General features: G+C 36.4%; 1 protein-coding gene across 2 annotated transcripts in view; it reads left to right on the top strand.

The window, feature by feature from the left end:
- The window catches only part of LOC139764565 (tumor protein p53-inducible protein 11-like), a 449,602-nt gene that overhangs the window by 412,635 nt on the left and 11,844 nt on the right, over positions 1 to 25,123 (top strand). For both annotated transcript variants that reach the window (XM_071691348.1, XM_071691349.1), the window contains 4 exons: positions 1,599 to 1,692; positions 7,859 to 8,066; positions 9,271 to 9,401; positions 12,829 to 12,925. In XM_071691348.1, the coding sequence (XP_071547449.1) occupies positions 1,599 to 1,692; positions 7,859 to 8,066; positions 9,271 to 9,401; positions 12,829 to 12,925 (530 nt within the window). The remainder of the gene's footprint in view (positions 1 to 1,598; positions 1,693 to 7,858; positions 8,067 to 9,270; positions 9,402 to 12,828; positions 12,926 to 25,123) is intronic.

Genomic DNA, 25,123 nt, shown 5'->3' with positions numbered 1-25,123 from the left:
GAAGTCTGCGAAGTGTTCATAAAAGTGGAGGAGAGAAGACGGTCACAATAAGAGTCGTTACATGGTACTTTGGCAACCAATATCGGCCGCCATGACACTGATTAAGGGTTGATGGTTAAGGGAACCGAGAGGCGAACGCTGGCCATCTTTGGAAAGTCCTCGAAAGAACAGCCTGATTTTTTTTTATAGAGAAATCTTGGACTAGTTTAAATTGTTTCCTGGCGCTACATCACTGACGTGGGAATCAGCGAGTAGGTATAATAAATATAAAATGAATTATATATATATATATATATATATATATATGTATTATATATATATATATATATATATATATATATATATATATATTTTTTTTTTTTTTTTTTTTTTTTTTTTTTTTTTTTTTATACTTTGTCGCTGTCTCCCGCGTATTGCGAGGTAGCGCAAGGAAACAGACGAAAGAAATGGCCCAACTCCCCCCATACACATGTACATACACACGTCCACACACACAAATATACATACCTACACAGCTTTCCATGGTTTACCCCGGACGCTTCACATGCCTTGATTCAATCCACTGACAGCACGTCAACCCCTGTATACCACATCGCTCCAGTTCACTCTATTCCTTGCCCTCCTTTCACCCTCCTGCATGTTCAGGCCCCGATCACACAAAATCTTTTTCACTCCATCTTTCCACCTCCAATTTGGTCTCCCTCTTCTCCTCGTTCCCTCCACCTCCGACACATATATCCTCTTGGTCAATCTTTCCTCACTCATTCTCTCCATGTGCCCAAACCATTTTAAAACAATCTCTTCTGCTCTCTCAACCACGCTCTTTTTATTTCCACACATCTCTCTTACCCTTACGTTACTTACTCGATCAAACCACCTCACACCACACATTGTCCTCAAACATCTCATTTCCAGCACATCCATCCTCCTGCGCACAACTCTATCCATAGCCCACGCCTCGCAACCATATATATAAAAGTAATTGGAATATATTATATTCCATTGAACCTTTCAACACAGATTTTAAAGAGAACTCTCCGCGTATTTTCCACGTGTACATAAAAGATCTGTGAGAAGGAAGCCACTGAGCCGTGTGAGTGTCTCAGAAATGATCCACAGACTTCAGAAGATCTGGGAACCCACGCGGCGTCAACAACAGAGAACCCGGGCGCGCGCGCGGGGAGGGATTCCGCTCCAGAGACGCCAATTTCTTGAAGGCGTTCTTTATGTGGTGCCGAATGCTCTTACCTCTCTTACTATATCGTGAATAATGCATGGTATCTATTACTAGTGTCTAGACAGCTGTTCTGCTTCACACACACACACACACACACACACACAAAAGAGTCGACACTTCCATGCTCCTGGAAGTAGTGCAGCCTTGGTGTGCAGGAAGCTTTTGAAAGATCCCGGATAAAAGTAATAGTAGTTAGTCCTGGGGTTTTATATATATATATATATATATATATATATATATATATATATATATATATATATATATATATATACTTATAACTAATTACTCTGTCAGACTATATGACATCATTTGTGTTTCTGTTGCGAGAGTTTACTGTATAACGCTGTTGCTTCCTCTGCAGGAAACACTCGTCGGGGGACCTCCACTCCCGCCTCAAGACCCGCAAGATCCTCGGGGTGGGCGAGACAGATAATGGCGACGTCCACAGGTCCAAGGTATGTATGTCACCACGCGCTAAGTTTCCTGGGAGAATTCTCATGCATCGCTCATTCATAGTGTACGTCACTCTTAACATTGCCTGGAGACGCCTTTATAGATCACAGGTTGAGTAAGCCACTGACGTTGCCTTCCGATGTCGTATGTTAGGTATCATGGATTTAGGGGAATGTCAGTTCAAAGATGGTTTGTATCACCGCCAGCCTCACTTGATGTCATTTTTTAGTTTCTGTATAGCATTTTTTTTTCCTTTGTGGTTAAGTTAGGTTCACAGCTTGAAACAAGTATAGGTTAAACTACTCAGGTTAGGTTCACTGTAGATGTATGATTTCGAGCACTAGATAATTTCCGGAAAAAAGATACGTTTGGATTAACCTGTAGCAAAATTCAATTTTGTTTAATACTTCTAGTCTTATTCAGTTTTAGATAAATCTGAGTAAGCATACAGAGGTATAAGATCAAAGAAATGAAATGTTTAATGTTACCTTATGTAAACATCGTGTTTGATTTTCTGTCAGAAAATCGTGTGATACTTTCCAGTATAAGTAATTACAATTTAATTTTGATTTACATTATTGTACAAATTTTTGAAATACTTATACTAACCTTATCCTTTGCTAAGTATATACATAGCTGTCTGAAAGTATATTATTCAAATAGAGATAGCGTTTACAATGCCTTTAACAGGAGCAGGTTAAGCCTAGCTTTGACGCCAGAGTTCGAGTGTTGTTGGATTATCTTGAGCTTAAGCTTTTCCATGAATTATTATTATCATTATATATATATATATATATATATATATATATATATATATATATATATATATATATATATATATACGGTTGAGAAGGCTAGGGAAATGCCGTTCTCCTCTCAGTCCACATACCTGCTTGTGAACGAGAAAGCCTTGAGGTTTGTGGGCGTAAGGGACTAGAGTGGAGGGTCCCGGATCAAGTGATGGGGCCAGAGCTGGCCTGAAGGACGGTAGAAGTGGAGTGTTTTCGAGTACCGGAGACTGGTGTGTGTGTGGAGGCGATCCTTTCATATACGTTCGAGTGGATCAAACTGGGGAGAAAAATATTTAAGGGTTTGTGCAGCGATCGGGGTGTTCTGCGTACCAGTGCCGGGTCACGGGAGGAGAGAAGAGGAATTTAATTAAGCGAATGGAAGCAGACCTCAGCTGGTGTCGGGAGGAGTAGCACGGTTCCCGGAAAGGTGACGCGATGGCTTGATGGAGGAGTGTCATACAGACTGTGGAGGGAACCACCAGGATGGTGCGAGTGTGCGCGATGGAGGGTGACGAAAGATTGGGTCGGGATAGTTCGCAGGGTACTGAGACGCTAGAGGGGATGGAGGAGGGGAAAGGATAGAAGGGATAGGGGTAAGAGGTTAGTCAAGGGATAGGAGGGTAAGTAGAAAAGATTCAGTCTGAGTTGCCATGATTGCGGGGCGGTAGACTCAAGTTGCAGGCTCTTGAGGGCTGGTTGTTAGAGCGGCCACACACACAAGTGTTAGCTGGAAGGGATTCTGTGCAGCAGGACCGCGTCTGGACCGCCGAAAACCTTATTTAACTAAAGGTAAGAAGAGACACCATGGCGGAGTTAGTTACGACTTGTGTCTCCTGGGTCCCCCCTACTCCTGCTTGGGTCCGGGCATTACCTCCGTGATTGGCGAGGATCCCCGCAGATCGTGCTCCAAATTGAAATAAGATTGGGGAGTTACCTGTATTTGCTCCCTCTTGGGGAGACTGACTAAAATCCCTGATGCGTTTGTGTTTCTTTCTTGGTCTGTTTAGCGAATGAGAAATGTTTGAAGAATGCCAGAAAAAGTATGTGACCAAACGAAGGCCTACTTCCCCAGTTGTTGTCTTGTGAAGTTAGCTTAATGCTCACCAGGTGGCAATCTCCACCTGAGGAGGAGTGAGGCTCACACCAGGAGATCCACAGCAAGCTCGACACCGTGCGGAAAAAAAAATAACGTGACGGCAACCATCATCATCATACTGCTGTGCTCGTTTTAAAAGAACCTCTCGTATATTCAACCCTTTCAGCATGACGATGCATCCATTAAGCACGACTGTGCGAACCCTTAAACACGTTGGTACTACCCTTGATCACGATATTACGACGCTTGGGTACGACGGCTTGACCTTTAAGGTTAAAAATTATGCTAGCATTACCCAAGGGTCATAACTCTTGTGCTCAGGGTTTTTTTCCGCCGTCTTCTAGGTGTGTAGAGAGTTGATGGCAAACGTGAAGGAAGTTTTTGATGTTAGTATAGGCGGTAATAGACCCAAAGAAAATTAGGCGATGGTTCCTAGGTGGAGGAGGAACAGGTGGGTGCCACAGGTGGTGTCCTGTCGTAAGTTCATCCTTTTGTAACGTGAAATGAAGTCCTCCCTTTTATGTACGTCTACCATGTAGTTAATGTCAGATGAAGCTCTAGATAGCCAAGGTCGTGGACCTAGCGAGATTAGTAAGCTGGTAGGGTTCGGGTGAGAATGAAGAGGTTACTACCACTAAAATGTAGGTTTGAGGAGGGGAGGTGGTGAGGGAGGCGGACGCAAAGGGGCAGGTCGTTGTCTCAACTTGGTTGAAGCAGCGGGTCGTGAAGTTCCCCAGTGCCACAGTCGGTCTGCAGGTGGTTGAGAATCAGGTAACAGCATCAGATCCAAGTGGTTAGAATGTGGAAGCCGTCAGCGGGACGGAGTACTTAGGAAGAAAAAGTGTATGAACCGTACCCAGAGAGAGAGTGGACCCTACCTGCAGAGTGCATTACGCGGAAAGTGTATTACGTCAGAGATTGCGTCTTACACATTACGTGTATCTTGCACACACTGGATCATACTTACGTCAGACGCAATGGCTTGTATTTAACGTTATTTCAGTGATGATATTCCTGAAGCAGCCATTAAATTCAGCCAGCTACCTCTCCCTCACAGTCTAATATTGGTTTAACTAACAATTTTCAGGTGTTCCGTCACGGCACTTGAACTAATGGCCCTTACTTACACTTGTTCATAATTGTCATCTGGCCGTCCCTGGCACGGTCCACGGTTGGCCAATGGGAAGACATATGTCTCGGTTCCAGTGTATAGTATCTTCTTTTGATGTTGCTGACGCATAACCTGCCGATAGCTTAGTCCCGCCCTTCTTCTCAGTATCTCTGCTCCTCTCCACCTTCCCTGTAATTTTCTCTATTTCTTTAATCCCTGTTTTCTAGTTGGTGTTAAAGGTTAGCACTCTGGTAAATTCATTTTCCGATGGAACAAATATTTGTTCAGGAAATTGAGTAAGTGTATCGGACACTACCATCGATGGACTAGGCTGTATATGGCCGCTCCATGTTGTGTGCTGCCTCACTGACACGTTTATTCCTAGTTATTTCGCTTAGTTTATTAATCCATTCCGTATCTTTGTTTTGTACATCCAAGTTAATGTGAAAGAACCAACGTAGGATGTATGTCAGGAGATTTAGTGTTCAACAATAGATTCAAATACCGCCTTTCTCTTGTATAATCCAGCCTCCTGCTGGGGTTGTGACGTGCTCCTACTATAACATAACCCATTATCTTCTCGCGGCGGAGTGGCGGCGTGCTCCGTGTGCCGTGAAATAAGGGATCACAACCACCCACCACCACCAGACTAGTTTTATATAAAAGCTCGCCCGCCCATCACTCACCTCGTCCAGACACCGACACCCTGCTCCCCTCGCGATTATAATGGTAATGATTATGATGAAATTAATTAGATTGGAGGCCCTTCGAAAAAGATTTGTTGAAAAATAGATGCGGATGGGGAAGGAAGTGTCCGGGTGCTTTAGATTCGAGGGAACAACCTAACACTGTGGCTGTATTAATGTCGTGATAATCATTAATGACCTCGAGAGGCCTGAAAGTTATCAATTTCGCCAACGGGTGATGTAGAGAGAAGGGCTTCCGTTTGGGTAGTAGCTTGGTGCCTCAGTTTGAAGTTTGGTAAACCCATCGCGAACATAGGAGCTGGGCGTGAAAGTGTGATGTATAGGGCCCCAGGTCTATCAGTGATTGACGAACTGAATTTTAGTTCCCCTTAAAACTGCCCTGACTCTTAACTCTCAGTGGCAGTTCAGGGAATCCACTTGGGGCCCAAAGGCAGGATTCTCGAGTGGGCCACGTATAAGAATTTGAATACGGAAATATGTGGATCATCATTGTTGATGTAGTTATGGTAGTACAAACAGAGAGGGTATCAGTCTTAAAGAATCATAATATATTACACTAGATAAGGTCAGCTGTTTATCATGTGATGACACGATATGAATAGAAGCAAAATGTATGGCTTATGAATAAATAAATCATACAAGTGGGCTCTCGGGTACCGGCACTAGGCGGCCACCTTGTTCGCTTTAATGGTAGAGCCACCCTCTCACCACTACTTATGAAACACTAACCATTAAATCTAATATGGTCACAAGAGATTGAAATGTTAACTTAAGACGTGTTATAAACCACGTTAAGAATGGCCTGTACTATTGAGTCTACTTCTCACTTTTTACTATATTTCCTTCATGATTCGCTTTTACTAGTGATTTGTCGAAGTTTTATTCATTTTCCACCACATGATGGATAACAGCGTGTGAACGTTTATTTCTTTGAAAAGTTTGATTATCATATGTTCATTATTTGTATTAGTAATTTAGCATCGTGTTATGATTTCTCATTTTTCGTTACTTGTAAGACATTATATGGTGATTTGTGATAGACAAGTTTTCTTATGCGCTAATAGTCTTGTGATGTTCGTATTTCACACTAGTTTCAGACAGCTGCTCAAGCGCTTCTTGAGTCTTATTTGGCATTGTTGCGTTTTTCCTAGTAAATAATGTCAATAATTTCCCACTCTTTTGAATAGGTTTATCATCCTTTCCAGTGTTAAGTCATCAGCTGGATTGACTGACCTTAGTTCTTGACATTTTTAAGGGCACAGGTGGCAGTAGCCTGTTTTGGCCAAGATGCTGGCCTTACTTATATTATGCTTATCTTGCAGTGTATTCTTTGTGTTGCTAACTGATGTGCTTCAAACAGTAGGGCGAAATCTACTACAAATTTTATTCTTGCTCTTTTTCTCCTGAAAGAGGTCTTTTCTCCACGTGTGATAATTGATTTGATGATCTCAATAGCAGTTTATATGGATAGCAGCAATTTAGGTAAAAAAAAATTGCTTTAAGATTAATCTTCAGAAATATCGGAGTATTATAGAAGTAAGCAGTTTAAAGCGTTGACCAGCTGTGGGAGGAAACCAGAAAAATTAATCTTAAACACATCTACAAGTGTTTCCACATTGGGAGCATCGTAAACATTTTGATTATAACTGATAATAAATCATAAATTGATCACCACTAGGATTAGCAATTTAGATTTAGTTCCTTTTTATTTAGATGAGTTCCTTCGCTTTCATGTAAGATCATTTCTCTAATATAGGTACACTTTGTTTGGAAAGCAACCATCAAGTTTAACTTGTGACCACTTGTCAGCAATGTTCGTGAGTCAGATCTCGTTACATGGTGCAAATATAGATGATTGAAATTGGATCAATAGTTGAGGTAATGTCCGGTTTGTTGGGACCAACTTATGGGGGATGTCCTTTTTCACCCCGTATATACCAGTCTGTGGATCACCGTGTAGCAGTACTTCCCTGCTGGTCAGGCCTCCACGTTCGACAGTGTAACTTTCAGATTACCACTGGACAAGTTTGTTTTTCTTCTAGGTCTAGGGCTTTTAATCTTTAGGTAAGGAACCTATACAGAATCTACGTCAACATGTGATTGCAAAAGTAGTAGAACATTTTGTATTGGGAGTACAAAAGTACAGTAATGGAATGCTTAAAAGATACAGTAGTTCATAAGTATGATTATATATTTCTACAATATTTAATTGGAAGCACAGAATCCCGTCTTGTTTGTTTGTTTATAATTCTAGTTCATATGTTTATATAATATTTGTATGACGTTTAGAAGTAAGAACTTATTAGATTTACGATATGTTTTCTTTATAATGAATTTTGATGTTATGTGCATCCTGCCCCTTGTCTACAGTGGATAGTCAATTGTCATTGTTTTCCAGTTGATGATATTTTTTGTTTTAAATGGTTTAATAATGACTTGCTAAATGTACTATGTATACGTCAGATTTCTCAGGTGCTTGGCCACAACGAGCACTTGTACGTGAAGCTACCTCGGGGTTTCTGGACGGCGCACGTACTAATGGGTGTGGGTGTCTCATTAGAAGCGGTGCTGCTGCTTCTCATGCCAGGCTTGGCCTCTCGCCTGGGTATCTTACCATCTGTTCCTGAAGAAGCCACTGCTGCAGTGCGCGTCGCTGGAGCCGCATTAGCAGGTGGGTCCTGCTCCAAGATTTCAGGAGGGGGGTTAGGAGCGGAATGTGGGCATTAGGGACCTATTGCTGCACCAGTGTCTTATGATGGATAGCTTTTAGCTTATCAGTTGTCCCAGGGACTCAGCCTTCAAATGCCGGGGCCCCTGATTCTATTTTCGGCTGTACGTTGGGAAAATTGTTTATATTGATTTTTTTTTGTAAACAACTTGTTCTTGTATATAGACATCAGCGAAAGTGCCTAGGTGCATTGCAGAGTGTTTAGGAAGAGAGGTCATTGTCTGTGAGGTTAAAGATTGATATTTTTTACTATGTTGTATGGATGGGATGCGAGGTGTGGGTCATAGATTTAAAAAAATGAGGGTGGATGTGTTGCAAATGAAATTATTGAGGACACATAGTGGTGTGAAATGGGCTGCAAAGGAAAAAGGGAGATGTGATAGTTATAAAAGTACAGATGAGGGTATACTGAGATGTTTCCGATGTATGGAGAGGATGAGGCATCGAGAGGTCGAATAAGTTGGTATGTGTCTAAAATGGAGGGGTCGAGGAGAACGGGGGACCGAGGACGAGATAGAAGGATGGACTTAAAGATGCTGTAAGGGTTTTTAAGGTTTCGTTGCCAGAACAAGCGGGAGGGTGTTGTGTTACGGGATAAACCGAATTGGGGCGATGAGGAACACAGATGGCAAAGAGGTGTCAGTATGCTGAACCAGGATATATGAAATGGTTAGGGGAGACCACAGAAAGTTCCGTGGGGCATGGCTGTCGTTAAGAAGTTCTGGTTTTAGTGCATTTTCCTTTAGAACAAGGGAGTGGAGAAAATTATGCCCTTCTGTTCCTGGCGCTACTTCACGCGGGAAAGTTAAGATATGAAAAATATTGAAATTATGGTTATAGTAACATGAAAAAGAATAATAAAAGTATGGTTATAACAATTATGAACAAGAACAAAAAAGTATGGTTATAACAATGATAAAAAAGAATCATAAAAGTATGTTTATAACAATGATTGTATAATAATAATAATAGTTTGTACATCTGTGTCTGTATTTCCTCATATATCTCATGACTTAAATTGTACGTTCGTGACCTTAACCTCATACTTGTAGCTACGTCTTTAACTCTTCCATATTCTAAGTCTACGATTATACCAGGTCTCTACTCCTTAGCGTAAGTGCGTAACTACTGTCCTGCTTGTCAATAGGCTTGTGTGTGTTTGTCTGGTCACTGCTGGGGACATCAGATAAACACTACGCCCGAACTATGCTGCTGTCCATGCTCACCTACTGCATACTTTCCATCTGTGTCGCAACTGCCTCCGCTCTCACGCATCAGGTAAGGAGGGACTTTGTCAAAGGTGTTTGGGTGAATGCTGGGACAATGGAGAAATGTCGCAGTTGATTAATGGTATGAGGGGATAGTGGAGTTTCTGGTTGATAGTGGTATAAAATAAAAGTTGTAGATGTTAAAGCTTTTTAATCTTGAAAGATATATGGAGACAGCTCAAAATGGATGGGGATGGAAGGTAGGGGTAAAAGATGATTGATTGGGAATGATAAGGAAATGATGGCATTAGCAGATTAATTTTTGGGCGAGTGCCTGTTACACATCATAATGGGTAGAAGATAGTCATATTTTGCTCAGTGTGAGTAATGAGGCTTCATTTTATCTTAGAAAAGTTAATTGGAGAAGTTGGAATTGAGGGTGTTTCAATAATGAACTTGCGATTGGAATAAGGAGTTTAGTAAACTTATTTAAAGGACTTGTGGTAAACTTCAAATTAATTGTGCTAGCAATAAGTTTGAATTTATGTACATTACCTGTTATGGTGCAATTTGTCGCATGCAAAATGGCAAGAATGTTGTGTAATGAGAATGATAAGCTATCATTATACTTCGTGCGGTACATATTTCATTCCATATGATGCTTTATATCTACATCATATATATATACATATATATATATATATATATATATATATATATATGAATACTGAGGATAGATTGCTGACATACCACTACTGTATGTATTTCCTTTACGATAACATTTTTTTATCTTCATATGTATCAAGGAAATATACATGATACCCTAGACATTGTTAGCATGCCACTTTATTTCGTTTCCAAATCTAATGGTCTTCAGAGTAGTACAATCATTCTATAGTAAACTTCATCAAATACTTGAAATAATGTTTCTAACCATTTGGATATTCATTTACAAAAATACAGAGGTTTGTTTTGGATCATCATGAGCATTACATCCAACTTTACATCCATCATCTTTGGACTGAAGGTAAAACTGTAAGCAAACCTTTCAAAGGTATCCTTTATTCTCATGGCTGGTTTTTGGAATACTCTTGATTGGTTTGTGGAATACCTGTACAGTAATGGTATTTTTATCTGTACAGACGCATGATGACTATGAAAGTGTGGCCTGTAAAGAAGTTTCATAGCATCTAATACCATCTTTCTTACCACTGTAGTACATTCTCTTGCCTCTCGTTTTTTGTCTCTCAAAGTCTTTTGTCATAACTTGGATATTCTTTGGTAATTTCTCTTTCCTCTTCTATATTTTCTTTTAATCTGTACCTTATTAGCCATTTCTATCTATTAAACTTCACCTGGCATTTTTCCATAAATTTAGCTGGATTCCTCTTGGATAATTTACCCTGACAATTGGGTTGATATGTATCTCTAGTCATTGTAGTAAATTAGACCCAATGACATTGGTGCTGTCTACCATGTTTTGTATGATGGTTTAAGTGGTAGATGTGGAAGGAAAAAATACACTTAGCATCCCATGCAGACATTTTAGCCACCCCATCCAAAAATATGCCTCTTCCCTTGGTCAGTGACCCTCTCAAGTAGCAAACCAAATAGAACAGAGCATGCTGAACAACCATTGGCAGCTCAGCAACCAAAGTAGCCAACTACACAGAACAGAGCACTCAGAACAATCACCCACACAGTGAAACAAAGATCTTGCTAATGCGATCCATTTCAACATGCTCAGCTCTGTTCTTTTGAACAGCATTAGACCCCACCCATCCAAACCATTCCTTAACTAGCCATCAACCCTCAAGTAGAAAGGAAAAGCTTACCTCTGTCTCATATGTCAGTAACCCTACTCACAGAGTCCCCACCCACCCCTCCACATATGAATATAATTCTTACAAGAAACATACACACTGCAATAATGTGATAGGCACTGAAAAAACTGGCACCCTAACATAAACACAAGTTACACTCTCTTGTTTATGCTTTGGACATCACCCATCATTGCAACACTACAAATACCATTTCAGCATATTCTAAGACCCTTTTTGCTGATCCCACAACTAACATAAGAATGACACCAAGCACTTAGTTCTCAATTGCTTGCACTCACTGTACCTAGACACACACACACACACATCACAACATGTCTTGACCTGTGATTGCAACTGGTAGATGTGGGAGCCCTTCCTAAGTGCTGGAGAAGCCTTATAAAGACAGAAGGGACTCCTGAGGGAAGCCCTTACCCAATGTTCCTACCAACTACTTATACTCAATGCGTCTGCCTAATGTTCCGAACTACTAAATGCTTAATGCTTCCACCTAATGTTCCTACCTACTACTTCTACCTTATTATATACCAAAGCTCCCACATAATGTTTCTACTTATTGCTCCTTCCATGTTGCCAAAAGGCAGGGCTAGCACATAGCACTCACCACAGGAAAATCTATAGTTACGAAGTCAGGTTGTGTGAGTCAAGTGTTGACAAGTGTTATGTGTGACAAGGAAAGATTGTATGTTTGTACACAGAATGTCAGCATTCCACCTGTGAGTTAGGCAGAAAGAAAAGACAGCTACTTGAGTCAAAAAAGTGCAACTTAGCACTGATGTGCTAGCTAACTATGCAGCTGTCACTAGCCATTCAGATACCTAGGTGGGTAGTACTGGTAATATACCTCCCTGCTCAGTGGCTGCCTGCAAAACACTACCTAATTATTATAACAATATGTATAGAGACCTAATGAAAAGAGTAATTCGTTTATGAATCAAAGGAATCATTGAAGGAGACTCTACGTACTCTTATAAGAGGGATTTTCTGTAGTCTTGAGAATCTGGTTAAGACAGAAGATGCCTGAGTGAAATGTGACAAAAGATATAGGTAATTATATGTTTGAACAAAAAGTAGTGGAACGTGTAAACTATTTTGATAAATCGGAGGACAAAGATATTTGTTAAATCATTGAAGAAAGTACCTGGGTGGATGCATATATTCTACACAATGGGTGGAAATTCGGGGAAAACAGTGCTTTACTCTTATAGGAAATGCCTCAATTTTATGTTTCATTCTCTAGTTTTGATTGCATGAATATTCAATTTTCCTAAGATTTATAATCTTCTCATACCTACAAAGCAAGGATGCAATATTTGTTTTTCCAATCATATTCATTAAGGCAAGAAAATCTGAAATGCCAGTACCTATAGAACATTTTTACACACATAGTTGAATACAGGTTGATATTATGATCCACCTTATTTTATGAAATTTGTACTTTTGACATGAGCTACATTAACATATTTACCTTACAGTTCAATGGATATGAATTATACAAGACTTCATTTCATTGTCTTCAGCATGCAAGAGGCAGCAGTAATTCATATTTAGAGTTTGTGCATATCTGTAATCAACTTCTGTGATATAACATTTAAAAGTCATGTCTTTAGAGATTAAATGTAATAACAATAATAAATTATGCACTTTTACCAACAGAAAGAAGGTGAAGGGCTGTTTGAGAGTCAGCTGGCCATTATTGTAGGCATACGGGCATTGATGTGTCTGCTCTGTCTAGCCTACTACTCCTCCATCGGTGAGCCAACCTTTGGAATACGCAAGTCCACTTCATACAAGGATCTGGCTAAGGACGAGTGCAAGAAGGATATTTAACACCTTCCTCTTGTTCTTCTAGCCTTCTCTTTCATCCCTCACAGACGATACCTAGGACACCTACACTGTCATGAAGGATGCTTCATAACACCAATGCTTTCTTAAAGATTGTTTTTATGAAAAGTGCTTATAATTCTAACTTAAATGGATAGCATTACACAACTATATGATAGAAATATGCATGATGAAAGATATAACTAACAATGTATACGTCTTATTCTTACGTAATGCATATAATGCTTAACTAGTACAGTACCACACAATGTAAACACTTCCCTGCTAATATTAATATTACTAACATTATTGTATCTGGACATCAGTGGATGTAATTCATATTGCCGATACCCTTGAGTAAGACAGTAATGATTTTGGACTGTTTAGTGTGAAATCTGATGAGTGATCTTTTTGTTTCATTAAGAAATTTAATGCCATAATCATATCTCATAAAATGTGAATTTCTTTAGAATTTCTGTTTAGCATTGATAAAGTAAGAAAAAAGTGTAAAAAGGATACAAATACTTCTTAAACTTGGAGAGGCTACATAATTTCATAGCTTTCTTTAACAAATTCTAGCATAAAATTTCTTTAAGACTCTATTTTTTCTAACATCTCAACCATGCTAGTTTCTGTTTGGTGTCATCTTGCTAAAACTCTTCATATCCATATTCTTCTTTTAAAGAAAGTAAATTTCAGTCATGACTGATCATACACCTACATAATAGTTATATCTATTTTTTTATTTTATTGTGATTGTTACCATTTAAGAATTTTCAGCATCTTGATATCTTTATTATGGGTAGCTTGTATAATTCCTTAATTTAAGTTTAGACTATACCCTCATTCTCTTGTACTTAATTATAGTACAGTATTTTTAATAGAATCACATACATTGTTATGAATTATTCTTATATTTATAGCCTTTATCAGTAGAAAATAGAGAAAACTTTTAATATTGCCTGGAGAACTGCAAGAACATTAATTTGTTTCACGTAGCACACGTACTAAAAATCCTTAGGGCTTGTAATATGAAACGCTCTTTATATGATGTGATACTTTTTACACTTACCCATTATTGTTTATACAGAAATATTTCTACAGTCACAGAGGATTTTTGCAAAATCTTCATTAAATGTATATATCTTTTTAAACAAATTGAAGCACTCTTATGAAACTATGCAAAGTGACCTTCCTTTTATGACTGATAGTTTAGGTTAACCTCGATTATGTGGGGCCTAACAGTGTGCAACATAGAATGTTTGAAATCTCAAGTTATGAATATAATATAATCATGATGAGGTTGAAAAAAAGTATATACAGTTCCCATCCTTTTCACTCCACCTTTGCTAGTTTTTGAAAGATAATCTCAGTGTAGAAACTAGCAAATATTGTTTTCCATACTGTTGAATTTGAAATCACTCAAAATCCTACAAACTTTTTCAAATATAGCTGAGGCTAATTTTTTTTTACAATCCCAATCCTTATATATCTAAAGAGATTTCTGTACTGAAGTACTTAGCTCCTGCATGTGATCCTTTCCTTCATCCTTCCACCTTCATTGCAGGCTGACATTTGCCTCGACTAAAACCATTTTTAGTCAATCTACATGCATCAATTCTTTCACTTGTCCTTCTCAGTTCAGTACATCATCTTCAGTTTTGTTAACCATTCCCTTCTTAATATTTTCTTTATAATACTTACATTTCTCATATATTTTCCTGAGTATTCCTTTCAAAGTGCCAGCAACTCTAGATTTCTTCTTTAACAATGCTTTTAACTTTCCTGTCCATCCAGCTTTTTTTTTTTTTTTTTTTTTTTTTTTTTTTTTACATCCTTGATAAGCATTTCCCATATTAGCTAGGTAGTGTTAGGGCCAGAAGATAAGCTTTTCGAAACCATCCCTCAAGATAAGATCGTAAATCATTTAGAGGTTCATCACGTCATGAACGAAATCTGCTTGATACATTTTTATGCGATAAATGTTTATGATGAAAAGTAAGGTAATTTCTTTCATCTATTCAGATTTTTCAAGAAACATTCATTAGAGAACTACATCAAAGATCACCAGCCTATAGATGATATAGATAGGATTGTACTGTACTGGTTAGAAAATTGGTTAAGTGGCTGTAAACAAAGGGCGGTGATAAATGGTTGTCTCAAAATAGTTTGATGTAACATGTGATAGATTAATTTTGATAATTGATAAGTGCAGAAATTTTTCATATCTATACCAAGATTAAGAAGGTGAGCTGCACGATAAATTCTATCAAGCTGTTGAAGGTATATGAAGGTAAAGCCTTCAGTGTAATAACCTCTGATGACCTAAAACCAAGCAATGGAAGCTGTCATAAAGGTAAACAAAATTCTTGGATTCATAGGTAGCACTTTGAATTTAAGTCTAAAAAAAATAATCCTTACTCTTTACAGTTTCCAGAAGTATCACCATCTTGAATATTGTGTTCACTTTTGGTCACCCAGTTTGAATAAAGATGTAGACAGAATGAAGAGATTGTATTGGATAACACCCAAGATGATTCTCAGTCAAAGAAAAAAATCCTCATATCGAACTGTATTTACTTAATTTCACTGAGCTTAAAAAAGAGAGTTAAGAGTCGATTGAATACAGGTATTTAGAATTACCGAAGGCTCCAATAATTACAGTTTAAACAGCTATGAAAGGTCACATTTGTCTTATTTCATTCAAGTAATGAGGTTACATAGGACTTTATCAATAAAATATCAGCAGACGGAATGATTTACCAACTCAGAAAGTTGAAAGTGATGCAAATATGTCTTAAGAATGATAGATTCCTTACTTGAGTTCTACTACTGATATCATTTGCACCTCCAGAGCTATGCACAAAATTTAATGGTAATTCTTGTTGAATCGTATTTAGCTTTTCTCCTCTTACCCTACTGTCTGAGTTTCTGATCTCTTCTACTATCACAAACAGCCTAGAAAGGATCTATTAGTCTGTTGTTTAATTATTTTTCTCAGTAACAATGGCGTGCCAGAAATGATGATTAGTTCCATTCACTAACCTGCGCTTTCTGACTGTCATGTTTATGACAATGAAACTAGAACTGTCCACAGCCAGGCCCTGCAAACCTTTTCATGTTACCCCTGATCACTACAGTTGTGCTTTGTTCCTTGTGTACCACATCACTTCAATTTACTGTATCCCATACATGCCTCACTCCCACCTGCATGCATTTTCAGGTCTCTGTATCTCCAAGTATCTTTCACTCCATTCTTCCCTCTCCTCCTCAGTTCCCATTTTTTTTCATTTTCCCCTCTACCTTGTATTCTTTTACATCTTTTGAGGGTCAGATTTACTAAACTTTACTATCCATGAATCATCCTCGTTCATCTTTCACTGCATAACCTTTCTTCATTGTATAGATGTACACATTACCTCTTTATTTACTGTTAATACTTTACATATTTTTTGTTGTGTACTTTACATATTTTCGGTAAACAACAGCACAGTCACTGCATCAACTTTACATTCTCTCCTGGCTCTCATATATTGCTTAAGAGCATCTGTTTGCCCTCCTTAACTGCTACTTTCAGAGCTTCATTTATAATTTGATCCATATCAAGAGTTTACTCACATTTCATCAATTGTATTGCTTTCTTAAATCATCATTTTTGATATAACACTCACAGACATCCTATATGCAGCCCTCAACCCTATTCATTGCCTATTTTTTCATTCTTGTGTCACAGATATCTGTTAATAAATCTACTTTTTTATCTTGTGTTTATGTGTAATCAGCTATTCATAACTACTTAATAATTTGTATTTTTCAGTATTGCTATTTGCATGTAGAGGTTGTTCATTTTTGCACTCATGGTGTTCCATGTCTTGAGTTTAGTCACATCATAGACATTTTAATTCATCCATTTTTTATTCTTTTCTTCAGTATCTGGTTTGTTCTAGTATCAACTGTCATGTTATTATCAGTAAACAGTCTATTATCCTCTTGGACTTTTTTCTTATCTTTAGTGTCTCTTTCTCAATTTTTGTTTATGGCTCCTAGTTATATAGGATAGACTATAATGAAGGAAGTGTTACAGCCACTTAAGATCTAGAAGTGGTTATCATGTTTCCTATAATCTTGCCTCCCTCCACGTAAGATACATTATGGCAAGTACTTTTGATTTTGCTTTGTTACTTATTATTTCACGTCCATCTGGGAGAAATTTTTCTCTGCCTTTTCCAAAACTGTCTCTTGCATTATCAAATGAGGGGACTAAGCAGGTCCCATGTACTTCAGTTTGATTCAGACAAACCCCTTAAACCTTCTTAGATATAACCTTGTCTTTATTTAACAAGCTCTCTTGATATTAACCAGCATGCTAATGGCATCCTAAAGATTTCTTCTGATTTAGATTTCTGATGATTTTAGCTGATATATTTCTACTGGTGTTCTTTCTTGAAATTTAATCCCAAATCATCTCCAAGTTAGTTTTGTTTTAAAGGTTTTGGGCAGCTTGCCTGAAACACTGCTTTGTTCAGTGGGATTAAAACTAGAATTTTCTGATTTTCATTTCTAATTTTCTACTGAAATTTCTCAGAATTAGCCAGAATATATCAATCCTTCCTGATCCCATCATTTTGGTATATTTGGAGAGAGAGATTGTGAAGGAAATAAGTTGTACGCTGGATCCTTCTCAAATGTTTGTACTTCCCAAAAATGGATGGTATGATATTTTCAAATTTTAGCTCAACAGATCTTTGCAGAATTCTTCGTCTTCTCCTTTTGAAGGGAGTGCTAAGTCATCTATAGAATCATTTTTTTGCCTTATCCTATATTTCCTTGGTATTGGCCAAGATTTCAGGACAAATGAAACCAGAAATGTAAGTGAATTTCATTTGTATCTGAATGCTTTTCTTAAAACTTATTTGGATGCTTGTCATCCTCACCGAATTGATCTTTTACTATTCTAATATGAACCATAATGAGTTGAGATATCTGATTAAGGAACTGTCAGGATATAGTTAGACAGGCTTTTGTGGGTTCTTAATTTTTCAGCCCCATAACTTCTTATGGATAAGCTGAAACTTTAACCTTCTGTTGTGTAGATGAATTCTTGTGAATAATCCTGCTCTGGGTATTTCCAAATATGAATCAAAGAAGTATTTCACAATCAACTCCAGCTAATCCTGAGCTTAAAAACTTGCCTTGACTAATTCACCTCATGGTTAGGATCTTGTCTACATCCTTTTAAGGATCTTGGGATCCATGTCAGGAAAGTCAGTTACCTATGTTTCAGTGCTAGTGCTACAAAGAATTTTTCTTACCTTAAAACACTGGTCTAACTTGGGAAGGATGAAATCCTATAAATCATGTAAAACATTCTGGAAGCAGTGTTTTGCTTGTAGAAAGAGGTCATAGAAATCTTATCTTGGGAACTTACACATTTTCTCTGTAATTTCAAACAAAGAAGACTCCTTGTCAGAGGTAACATTAGTTTGTCAACTGATCTTGCAGATTCTCATTATGATTCTTTCCAAGAGATCCTATTCAATCTAAAAGTTATTTGTCAGTTGCACTGGTATATTCTTGTAGATCCAGTGGCTTTAGAGTATATTTACTTTTTTAGGACAGGGATTGTTGATAATCTTTTTATCTTTGGTATTGCCAAGAATTCTGCCTAAATTGATTATAGTTCAGAAAAGCAAGATTGTAAAATGTTCCTTGGTTTCGTCTATGATTTCCAACTTTGTTTCAGGCCTAACAAGTGTGGATGATCTTGTTTTTATGGTTTCAAATTCAAATGTTAGCATATCAACTTGTGTATACAGTATATTCTTTTTTCTTAGACTTCTAGGTTTAAATTGTTTATATTGAGGGTCTTCATCTTCAGATTCTAGATATGGGAATCTGGCTCACAATATAGAACTACATAACATTATTAATTTATTGAATGTGACCAAAGAGTTTCATTTATTAATGAAGAGATAATGAGATAATCCTCAGCTCAAGCAAGCGAGGGTAGTCGAAGATTGCCCCTACTTTTTTGTAATATCACCTTTTTATGCCTTGTCCTTTGATTAAGTATACGATATTGGCAGAGTCTAGGGTTGCCTGGCATTTTCTTTGAATTTGATATTTGAAATTTTTCTTCTAGTTTGCTGTATGTAAGCTGTGCTTTGATGATGATCCCCTTATATCAGTCAAGTACTTTCCTTGTTAGTTCTTAGAGTAAATAATGTAAAGGTTGCAGATTACCTTTTTTAGAAATCTAACTTTATGAGAAGGGATGGGTAAGCCTGCCCCAAGTAGGCACATTAGTTATTTATATAGTTTTTCCAAGGGTTGTTAAGGATACAGTCCATTTATTTTTTCTTGTTCTTCTCTATGAAATTCTTAAAATATAACCCCATTTCAGTTTAAAAATTCAGCTCCAAATTTTTGCTGTAGAATCCTAGTTCTAAGGTCAGTATTAATTTCGGATTACCACTGAATTTACCATTAACTAAAGTCTTAAATTAGCACTCTTGCATACATTTTCATCTTGAAAAAAGTATGCATTGTCCTTAGTTTACAGGCTTTTAGTTTTTCCATTGACACTAGAGTCTAATCTTTTAAAAGAGAAGACTTGTAGCTTCATATGCCTTTCAAATATGACATTAGATCTGTTTTTGCAAAGATAGGATATGAACCCTTTTTCATTTTTTAAAAGTGTTACTTGCTGACTTGAGATTGCCATATAAATTGAAAGAGAATTCTTTCCATTATGACATTAGTGTTTTTTCCCCTACCAGGGATAAATGTATTGTGATGTATAATTTGAATGTTGTCTTTACAAAACTTTTTCTCCCACGTTCATTAGGCAAAAGTCTTCCCTTTCCATTAACTAGTGATCAAAATCACTTTTGTTTTGGGTTTAGATTTACAGTATTACTAACTGGTAATACAGTAATTGTATTGTGAGGACCATCCTATGCCTCTGCCATCCCTGTGTGTGTAAAGTGTTTGTCGTATGGAATATGAATTAATTATGTTCTTGCAACCGTCTACAGGTTTGGAAGGCTTGATGGTGTTAGATTCTCAGGAATGCATTCTGTTTGTCACAAGATATTTGCTGACATGAGAATGATACTAGAAGGCATTTTTTTTAATATTTCTGTTATGATTTTGCTGTTTGGAACCATTTGGAAATCTGCAGTGTTCTACAAGATTCTTGCAGTGAATTCTCTAACCCTATAACATCAGTGCAGTATTAGAAATATATTTGATTAAAACTAATGTTTTCCCTAATAATAAGCACACTGTGCTACCAAAATTTTTAGATAACAAAAACTATTCAAGACAGAATGATTTAGAATGAATCTGCTGGTCTGTTATTTATTATATACACTCCTTTTATCAGCTATCAAGGTGAAAAGGATTGTATTTACAAGCAGTCTGTTTGCATTCATATCTTTTAACAGTATGACTGATATTGGCTAATTTCTAGTCAGTTGTATAAAAAGTGGAATAAAACCCAACTTGTTTGATCATTTAACAGGAGGTGCAAATTAATTGAAAAGGATTTTCATTAAACTTCCAGACTTTCTTTAAATGTAGCAACTCCTAGAAAGATTTTTTAGTGGTGCAGTAGACAAAATCTTATGTTGACCACCACATCCGTAACACATTAGACCTTTGGATTTAGCAAAGAACATCAAACTCTAAAATCACACCATCTGTACAGTAATTGAAAGCAGATGCTGTGAATTTTGTTTTATTCAACTTTTTTCATATTTATAAAGATGATACTAACAGAAAAGTTTAGTTGTGTTTAATATGTGCCTTCCTATGATCACTTCCTGTACTTTCAGCTTTAGAGTTAAGAATCAATAGAGTATCAATGTGCAGTGGATTCTTTTCACACCTCTCAGGGACACAACATAATTACGTGCAAAAGACAGCTCTTAGATTAAGCACACATAGTCGAGGTTCACCAGTTTACTTTAAAATTATAGTATGATATCTCTTTGAATGACTGGCTCATTCTCTGCATCTCAAGGAAACTCAACACGTAATACTCTTTACAAGATTCCCACGACAACAGACCAGAAAATACTGCTTGACTTGTCTTTGTAAGCTTTTACTGTACATGGCAGAAGCTAACTGGTTGGTACAGTAAATATATTAAAAGGTACTGAACCAACTGCTATTGAAAGGAGAAATATAAGTTTTTATTAGAATAGCACTGTACTTAGTGGAATACATGACAGATGGCTGGCATTCTTTCTGTCAGTTGTATACAGTACCTCAGAATAGAAAGATACCACTTGAATCAGCTGAGGAAGATAAAGGTTGCTTGTAACAAAGTCCTTCATCATGTATTGATATTGAAAGACCTTAAACAATGTTGTATCATATTATTGAGTACTTGCTTAAAATATGCTGCATCTTCTTTCGATCTAATTCTGAGTTGTGTTTGTAATATGGGGCTGTATAAGAATAACTGCTACAGTTCAAAAATTTTTATAAAAGTAATTTTTTATAAAATCATCCATAATTTTGCCAGATAAAGTGATTTGATGCATTAATTTTTCTCTGCATGTTTTAATGACTTAATATTATATTGACTCCTTGTTATCTTCTCTCACCAAATTCATTGACAGTTTGAGTTAACAAAATAGTTTATTTTCTGAGCAAAAGACTTGTTAAATTTTTTTTGCCAGTTTCTATAAGGTTGCAAAAAAATTCTGAAAATTTTGAGACCTTTTTTATATTCTATAAGTAATATACTATAGTAAGGTTTTAACTAGCACATAATGGGAGTATATATATATATATATATATATATATATATCAATCACTGTAATGCTGTGTAATAGCATGTATGTAATTAACTCTTAGTGCTGCTGTATATTACATAAAATGGAAAACTTTAATGTTTATATGTTGTTCATATGGTATAGTATTATTATGAGGCATTAGCAGCTATAGCATGACATTGTGATTAATATTTCAGAGTATAAATATTACAACTATAATACTACTTTTTTATGCACACTCCATTTAAATGGCTATGAACCACATGAAAGTTTGTGATTTCAAGTTACAAGTCACAGAAAGGATTGAGGTGTGTACAAACGATGAGGGAACTGGGAGCACTTAAGCTGCAATAAATGAGTATAGGTCTTCTCACAGGATTGAGCATTCACCTGTCAGATATTTCACCTTATTTTTTCATAAATATTGCATATATGAACTGATAGATGTAAGCACAAGTAGGCATTGAGTACATCACAGTCACACCAGAATTAAAGAGAACATACCAAGATTGAAATTCTCTTGAAGGATACAAAGCACCAATTCATCTTGTAGTAGACATAGTAAAATTACTTTTGCTTCCAGATATTTTATATATGTTAAATGACAAAAGAAATAGAAGAAGTAAATATGAGTCATTCAGTTGATATTCTTACCTGTTAAGTTAAAAATCAGTAGTTTTATGAATTCATGAAAATCTTTTGCTAGATCATTTTTTTTTTTAAGAAAATAATGTCATATTTCAGTCCCCCATGAGATACAAGTAGAGTGGGTAATCTGCCTAAAGGTTGAAAAGAAAATGCAAAAAGAGATAAACACAAACATGTGAAATAGAGTTATGCTAAAGGGGAAAACAAGAGAAAGGAATAAAAGATGTAATGAAAGTAAAAGGGAATATATCTGAAAGGAAGTGGTAAGGAGTAAAAGGAAAGAAATAATGAAATAACAGCTAACTTCAAATTCCTTAAAAAAGGAAAAAAGATAAAGATAAATACTGCTAGATGGGAAATAAAAGATGTATATATTTAGAAAAAGTTTAAAGCAAGCAACAGAGGCAAAACTTTATCCACTTGAAGCACATATAACTGTACAAACCCAGTTTGCCTTTCTGATCACATTCCTTGGGATGCAATTTACAAGTGCCTCAGCATTTAGCTTGAAGTTTATATATATATATGAAAAGGATGTTGAGTAAGTCTCAAAGAAATAATGCAGTTAGAAAAGTAAACAGCACGAATGGATGACAAGAAAGACTCATGTGAACATATATGGCTCTACAACCAAATTCCCATTTGATCACATTTATTAGAAAGTAATCTGTGATTATCTATGTGTTTTCCTTTATGTTATTAGCAAAGTTTTGTGCACATAATAGAAACACTCTTTCTTTGAAATGTATTAACGAACTTCTCATCAGGTGATTTTTGTGAAATATGAGGATTGTTTGGCAATCATACAAAATATAGAAGCAGTATGAACAAAATGGATTTGGGACCAAAGCTAGTTGGCTGTTTTTACTGGTTGGCACTAAAGTAGTAAGCATTGATAAAGGTTTTTGTCACTTCATCTTTTCTGGTAACTCATTACTTTTTGTGTTTGAACCATTAATTATATGTATTCTCGTAAAAGAGTTTTTCATTGCTTGCAGTATTCATTTACAACAGAAGCTGTATGGCATATAATACTTTCAGTTTTTTAAAGTCTTCAGTCGTGGAAATATACAAATATAAAAAAAGATACATCTACCTGAAGAATATTGTCATTTATAAAGAACGTTGAGCCTTTATCAGTTTTTCCCATAAATAAGCTCTCTGTTTTACTCATGTCATATCTTCAAGTACCATGCTTAATTATCAGACAGAGTCAGGCACTTAAGAAACCACACAACATTCCACTCATTGACCTCTACCTCTTTTCTCTATTGTGCTTACAGTTTATGTCAGTCAGTGCACATACTTGTAGTTCAGCTGTTTGTTCTAAAAAGCTTTCATATTTAGAGGAAGAAACCTTTTCTGTTATTTTCCTCTTGCTTGTTTAGAAAATATAGAATTTTGTCTTGCGTTATTGCTAAATTATTTGTTGATTCCATGAGATTTGTCCTTTGACATTTATGTTGCTTAACATAGTGTGCTTAATTAGGAATGAATATGCATAGTTAAGTGCAATCTCCGATAGTAAAGATAATTTTAAAGAGTGCACAGCCCTTCGTCTTTGTCTTTTATGTTCAGTAGTAGTGCACTCGAATAAACAAGTGTTTTTACTATATTTCAATTATAACAGTTTAAGAAGTTCATGGTCATGCCTTAGCTTGTTCTCATATGATTTTTATGCAACCTGGCATTAGTTTGTAGTCACATGTATAACTGTCTCCAGTAAAGGATTAATTATTCATTCTTAGTAATAAGCTGCACCTAAAGTACTGAAAAGTCAGTTGAATGACAACCTCTGACACTGTGGAGATGGACTGTTAATGGATTCTATCCTCTATCTTAACCATCTGGAAGATTTAATATTGTGGTACCACCCGGGCATTAGGGCTAAACACATCCATATTAAAAATTTACCAGAATGAAATCGTAAACCGTTTTTATGTTAAAACTCTTCCAGAGTATCTCTCCTTATTCAAGTGTGGCATCTCTATTTCCTAGTGTGGTTTAGTATTTACATTACTACATACATGTATATTTACATCTACACATACTGTTTTTTCAATGTTAACTTGTAGTCCTATTTCTAGTTTATGTACTTAAGATTCATTAATTCCTCTTTATAAATCATAAGTGTTTAGATATCTAATGTGTGTATTAACACCATGTAAAGTGTGTACAGTATATTTATTGTATTAGGAATGCAGTTACGGTTGTACATCAGTTGCCCTTCACTGTAATAGCCTCCCAGAGTAAAATATTTCACACAGTATTAGCACAAAAAAGCCATGAGAATGAGAAACTAACATCTTCAATCAATTTCTTGGAGAAAAAGTTATCATGCACTTATTCATAAATCTCAGAAGAGCAATGTGTACAATCTGACATTTCCATGTCTTCTTTAGTCCCTTCCTAAAGACAACAGTAGGATATATAAAACTTCACTGTAAACTTGAAGTAGGTATAGGTCACATAATTGTGAGTTTGAAGCTTCTGAGTGTTTTGTGCTTCATCCATGTATCTAAATAGATTCTGCTCTTTAATGCTGAAAAGGCATTTATAATTCATTTGTATAAGCTGTTTCGTGATATCAGCATGACAATAGTAGGTATTGATATGAATTGAAATCTAAATGTATGTAAAAGCTGACATGATGTTTCTCTGCACGAGTTTATCATTGCATGATTATTTTTCTT

Source organism: Panulirus ornatus, chromosome 50 (genome assembly GCF_036320965.1).
Source record: "Panulirus ornatus isolate Po-2019 chromosome 50, ASM3632096v1, whole genome shotgun sequence".
Classification (NCBI taxonomy): domain Eukaryota; kingdom Metazoa; phylum Arthropoda; class Malacostraca; order Decapoda; family Palinuridae; genus Panulirus; species Panulirus ornatus.
This window is presented reverse-complemented; position numbering and strand designations above follow the sequence as displayed.